Raw genomic sequence first — 6,409 nt, forward strand, 5'->3', positions numbered from 1 at the left:
TCATACCACCGATCGTTCGACCTCTATATTCTGCAGATTTCCTTCTTTTTTTTTGTCTTCTCTCTTGCACTTATCTTCTTTTATCATCGTTTTCGTCTTTTGTCACTGTTCAGGTTAACCATGTTGTATCCGACAACTAAATTTCTACTTCTTTTGTCAATATTCACACTTTCGGATCCACTTCGAATTCTGCAAATTGTTCCTGGATTCACGAATTCGCATGTTCTTTTTAACTATAGATTGGCAGAGACTCTCAGGTGAATAATTTCGAATGGATCAGACATATGCACCTAGCTAGAGAGAAAAATGGAACTGCCTGAATTTTTCAAAAAATATCTTAAAGTCTTTGAAATATTTTCCAAAAGATTTAAATTTCAGATTTTTATGAGTTTTCCAACTTTTGAAAAGTTTGAATTTCAAATGTTTTGAAGATTTTGAATTGAAAATTTTCCAAAAGTTTTGAATTTCAGGTTGTCCGAAACTTTTGAATTTCAGATTTTCCAAATTTCAGATTTTTTTTCAGATTTTTTCAAATATTTAAATTTCAAATTCTCTCTTTTTCGAAAAATTTTTAATTTCCGGTTTCTTATTTTCAGTAAAAAAACATCCATCATAAAATTTTTTTAAAGTTATAAAATACTATTTAATACTAAATCGTTCAGATTTCTCGGACACGATGTCAAAATGTGGACCCAAATGGAAATGGCGATGCTTGACACCGGAAACAACAAACTTCCAGAAGGCGTCACTGAATACAGAATCCCTATTCATTTCAAAGACACACTGAAAACTGAAGGATTGAAAGTATAAGATACTTTTCCTAAAAATCCATTCAATCCCAACTTTCAGGTATTTCAATCGATGATGTTCGAGTCTGGAGATGCTAATGATCTCTGGTGGACAGGTCAAGAATTCAAGGATATGAGAGTGGAAGCATGCGAACAGATGCTCAAACACGACGAGAAGGTTTATGAAGATTTTCGAAAAGAAGGATTCGATGTGGCAATCGCTCATTTCCATGATTTGTGTCCCCTGGCGATTGCGAAAAAGATGAATGTAAAGAGGGTAAGTGAGGGAAGATTGAAATCGTATTGGGAAAATTTAGATTATTATCCGAACAAAGTACGGGTGTTCTTTTAAAAGGAACACTTGTTTTTTGGTGAATTCAATTAGATGAGGCAAGGATAAGTTTTTCAGAATTCGGCTAATTTTTTGATGACAAGTACTTCATTCTCAAATTCCTAATTTAATCTTTAAAGGCTCCGGCCGAAGTTTTTTCTGCATTAAAATGTTTAAAAATTTATTTATTTTCATGATACTATTTCGAAAAAAATCAGAACAAAATGGAAAACCCCGAAAAGCGCCGTTCAAAGTCAAATTTTTGCTTTAAAAGGTGGATAGTAGGGACCAGGATTTTAATTCCAGCAGAGAAACCTAGGCCACGGCGGCCGAACGACTTCATCAAAAAGTGGCCGACCGTTTTTTAAACTTTTTTAAGTGCCGGAACCGAGAGCGGAAAAAATGCGGAATAATTTCCACCTAAAAAAGACGGCATGTCGCCGTGGCCTAGGTTTTTCACTGCGCAGGAACTCAAATCCTAGTTCCTAATAGCTTTCTTTTTTAGCAAAATTTTCACCTTCATTCGTTTTTCGGGGATCTCGAATTTTTTTTCAAATTTTTATTCTCAATAATATTAGGAAAATACTTCTCTTTCGGAACACTTCAATGCAGTTTTTCTTAAATTTCGTTTGGATTCCCCCTTTAAAAATCTTTATAGGAAATCTCAAATTCTCAACTTTGAGATTTTTCATTATTAAGTTCCCAAAATTAATTTTCAGGTTATCTGGATCACACACGGAACCTCAATTTATGATTTTTCTGCTGTCGAATTAGGTCTTCGAACTATTCCATCTTCGATCCCTCATCCACTTTCATCAGGTTTTCAATTCCATTTAAATATTCTATCCACAATCATTTATTCATTCATATTTCAGCTGGATTCTTTCAATCATTCTCTGATCGAGTTCAAAACACACTTTGGCATCTATCACTTCTTGATTTCGTGAATCTCCCTCAAAATCTTCTCATAGATGAAAACTTATTTTACAGAGGTTTGTGATGATTGTAGCTGCTAGCATGCGCAGCTCTAGATTGAATATTTAATTATTGAAATGACTTTTTTATGTCTAGACTTTCAGTCAGACAGAGTTCAACAGAATATATAGAGAGACATCTGTTTTTAGAAGTTTTTTTGATCTTTTAGAATTTGTCGGAAATGATCAAGAAGATCTTTGGGATTTGGCCAAGACAACAGTTCCATCCTTGTTGATCAATGGAGATCGAATGCTTGATTTCCCACGACCTCTTCCAGTTCATATTGCATTTTCTGGGGAGTTGGGAGTAAGAAAAGGGAAAAAGGCAGTCATGGAAAAATGGTTAGAAGAGATAATTGAAAAGCCTTCGGATGGATTGATTGTGTTCTCATTGGGAACAGTATCAAATACTACAAATATGCCAGCACAGATGATAGTAAGTTTAGAAGAAGATCTCCACGAAAGAATTCCCACTAATTCTAGAATTCGTTCCTTGGCGCTTTCGGAAAACTTAAATCTTACACTGTTCTCTGGAGAATGGAAAAATCAATTCCCGGAGCTGAAAAGTACGATAACTTGCATTTGGTGAAGTGGCTGCCTCAAAAAGATATAATGAGACATCCAAAAATGAAATTGATGATTGCTCACGGAGGCTACAATTCTTTCTTGGAAGCTGCACAGGTTCAATTATTCTCCTTTCAGTTTCTATAATTATAACTTTTTCAGGCTGGAATTCCAGCTGTACTCATGCCTCTATTTGCTGATCAGAAAATCAATGCAAAACGAGCACAAAGATTTGGAATGGCTACAGTTTTGGATAAGTTAGATCTGACTGTGAACAAAGTTTATGGAGCGGTTATGGAAGCATTGAAACCAGAGTAGGATTTCTGAACTATTGGAGACAGAGTTGAAAGATTTGGATTGTTTCTTTCTTTTTTGGGATCCTCTCATACCAGATCATGGGTTTCTAACCCTTTTTTTTGGTTTTCAAAGTTTCCCCCAAAAAATCAACACACAATGTGGGGAGTGTAGTCCAGAGTTCATATGCAAATTGGTTTGGAGATATGTGTATCCTATCTATCTCTATTACTTCCGTTTGGTAAATGTCACACAGAAAGACGGCACACAGAAAGAGTAGTGTAGTAAAAAGAGAAGGATGAACTACAGTATCCAAAGAAAAATCAGCTTAAAGGTGGGGGGACAGGAGATTTTTCGTAGTTTTTTTGTAGCTAGAGTATGCATTCTACCGTCACGGTGTACAACGCTAAATGTCACTCTGCGTACAGCTGTCGTCCTCGCCTTTATGTATGCAAACGGGCGTGCGCGTTCTCTTTGCCCGCGTGGCTCAGTCGGTAGCGGCGCCGCACCCTCAATCATCGCCCTCACAAGTTCAACTCCTCGAGGGGCATCTTTGAACGGAATTTCGAGAACATTATTTTTTTCATGTCCCCCCACTTTTAACGTTCAGAAGTACACAATTTGAAACGGGAAAAAGTCTTTGGAAGATGGTCTTTGGAAGACGTTGACACAAAAAATATTTCCAATAGGTATTTTCTGATAGATACTTTTGAATTTTTTGAATTTCAGAATGTGTTCTGTCAGAAAATGTTTTTATGGTGAAATGTCCAGTGACGAAATGTCCCGGAGCCCAGAAGCTGGAGAAGCATTAACTGTTTTCCATAAAGTTCTAAAATCAAGTTCTCAGAGCTTCCTAAAGCTGATCTTCGGAAACTCATAATGAAATTATTTTTTCAGGTATTCCAAAAACGCCAAGAAACTCTCTGCGATGCTATCGGATCAAGTATCAACTGAACCCTATTACGCACTTCGATACTCTCTGAAACTTGCCACAAGTCCAAAACCTTCGCTTTTCACATTGAAATCCCAGCATCTTTCTTTTTCTGAATTCCATAATTTGGATGTTTTGTCTATAATTGTTGTAGCCGTTCTTGTTGTTTTCTGTTAGATGTTTTATGAATCTATGAACGTTTTTTTTTCAAAAATAGAACATCCTCGATCACTACCAGGAACTAAATTGTTCCGTATTGAATATTCGTTATTTGCAGATTTTCATTGTAGACCCCTGTGACTGTCGGTTTTCAATTCCATATCCGATGTTGAAATTTAAAAAAGTGTTTTCTCAGGATTACCCCTATATACTGCGGATGCCCGCCCCACCCGTTGAATGAAACAGTACCTCATTTTTCAATTTTCTTTTTGCGATTCAGGGAACCCAAGTGGGTCGTCGGTTTACCTATTTTCTTCAAATATTTTTCATAACCTGATCAGTTTTGATTTTTATTGCTGAATTGGTGGGTCTAACATCGGGTCAAAACGCAACTTGAAAAGTTCTGTAAAAAAAGATTGCTTCCAGTAGAATTAATAGGTTTTTAAATATTTTAACTTTCGATTAATTGAAAAAATAGACTTTAAATCCCCTTCTAACAGGAGTTTGCTATGTGGCTAAAGCTGTGTTTCTTCAGAAGTTTCTTCTTATCCTTGAAAATTCAATGTTCAAAAGAATCATATAAAATTTGTAAGGTTCTTCCAATCCCCACTACTTCCAAACCAAGTTTTTTAAAAAGATTAGATTTTCTATCTCACACAGTTTTCTATTTCAATTTCCAAGATCTCCGCTCACTGAGACAATGTTCCGTGTTCATATGTTCACTCTGTGTTGTCAGACACTGAATTAGCAGTGTTCCAGACAAAAATATTTACATTGCGGACACACACGGGGCATGTTGATGTCTACATCATGAGTAAGTCTGTCTGTCTGCTTGCCCATAGAAACACTTCTTTCGAAAAAAATTGCTTCAGACAGTACTCTGAGTCTAGACAAAGATTCGAGTTTTGAGACAAATCTGGTTATTTATCAGCTGCAATCTTATTTCGGCCCCCGGGAGTCTAGACATCTTCTTCTTTGGAAGTCGACGTTTGATCTCGATCTGGACGGACAAGATCTAACTTTGCTGTATACAAAATGTTGTTGTTTACCGGGTAAATACTTAATTGAAAGACTTCTGAAAATAGAAGAACACTAGGTGGCACCGAACCTCTTTTGCAAAAACTAAAATGACGTTAGAATTGTCGGGTTGTGTTCATCAAAACAAGAGGAAACGGAACGGAAGAGATGATGAAAAACAATTTGTCCTAGTCTCAGAATATTCTACCTGGTACACCTGTAATCGGGCCGACGACAACAACATCAAGGATCAGAAGTTGTTCGAAAATGTTCTCAGGAGTGAAATTAAATTTCCACAATTCAGTTAGTGTCTAGAGCTGTCCGACTACCAATGATCTTTGGAACTCTCCTATATTTGGGATACATCTAGAGAAGAACCACTGAAACGTCCTAATTCTCGGAAACAAAATTCTCTTCTTGATCATGTGCACTTAAGGCTTCCAACTCTTTTTTATCTCGTCTAGACTCTTCATATCATGCACTATCAAAAGTATAACTTTGGCTACAATCATGCGCTTTACAACTTATTGCCCTCATCTAAAATTTCCATTTTCTGCTGAAATTGTGTTTTGAGTTCTATGAATTATTTATTTCTGTTTCTATTCTAAATGAGGTCAATTATTGAAGACAAGAGAATGAGCAGTTTCCCAAAAAACGGAGCCCATATCGACGTCACTAGAAAAATAGTCAGCAAAAGTTATGCTGCAGGTGATTTTTGAGAAGTGAAGCGTTGTGTTCAAGACGGTGGAATAAATATGGGGCACGAGGTCTGTCTGGATGTTATAAAATTACATATATCATATTCTTTGTGTTTTAGGTTTTGAGCAAGTAACGTCCAGCCACGAGTATAAGTAAACCAAACGGCGTTCATTTTAGCGAACGAATGCTGTGAGATGTCTGAAAGCAAGGCTGGGCAAAATGGCGGCCGGCCTCGGCCGCGGCTCGTTTTTTGAGGCCACGGCCGGCCCCGGCTTTTATGTGAAAGCCGTGAAAAGCCGCGTCTAGCCTTATAAAAACGCGTGAAGTGAAAATCTATTAGTTTTTGAAGAATTTAGTTTTTTTTGTGTCCCACTTTTCAAAAAAATCTACGTTTCTCATGACACAATTATTTAAAAAAGCCGTGAAAAACCGCACGGCTAGCCTGGGGCCTGTTTTATCANTTGACAGATTTTTGATATCTTTGATATGAAGCGAGATAAACGAGCTCAAAGTGAACGTATAGGGTGAGCAGCAAATACAGTTTTTCTTTCGAAAAAATCCAATAAGAAATATGCAAATGTTTGAAAATTCGATTTCTGTCCAAACACAGAACTCTCAATGACTTCTCGATTCATTCTTTCATCATAATTTC

The 6,409-nt window shown here is 36.7% G+C and overlaps 2 protein-coding genes across 2 annotated transcripts; both read left to right on the forward strand.

The window, feature by feature from the left end:
* Positions 1–120: 120 nt before the first annotated feature.
* Cbr-ugt-60 lies at positions 121–4,059 on the forward strand (the record flags this gene model as incomplete). Its single annotated transcript, XM_045244246.1, has 9 exons — positions 121–257; positions 663–804; positions 850–1,065; positions 1,839–1,938; positions 1,995–2,111; positions 2,264–2,529; positions 2,577–2,774; positions 2,820–2,971; positions 3,849–4,059. The coding sequence occupies 9 exons, from the start codon at positions 121–123 to the stop codon at positions 4,057–4,059; spliced, it is 1,539 nt and encodes a 512-aa protein (XP_045094180.1).
* A 1,577-nt stretch (positions 4,060–5,636) lies between these two features.
* On the forward strand, positions 5,637–5,666 carry CBG25904 (the record flags this gene model as incomplete). Its single annotated transcript, XM_045244247.1, has 1 exon — positions 5,637–5,666. One exon carries the CDS (start codon positions 5,637–5,639, stop codon positions 5,664–5,666), a length of 30 nt encoding a protein of 9 aa, XP_045098978.1.
* Between the last annotated feature and the right edge of the window lie 743 nt (positions 5,667–6,409).

Source organism: Caenorhabditis briggsae (genome assembly GCF_000004555.2).
Source record: "Caenorhabditis briggsae complete genome, chrIII, whole genome shotgun sequence".
Lineage (NCBI taxonomy): Eukaryota > Metazoa > Nematoda > Chromadorea > Rhabditida > Rhabditidae > Caenorhabditis > Caenorhabditis briggsae.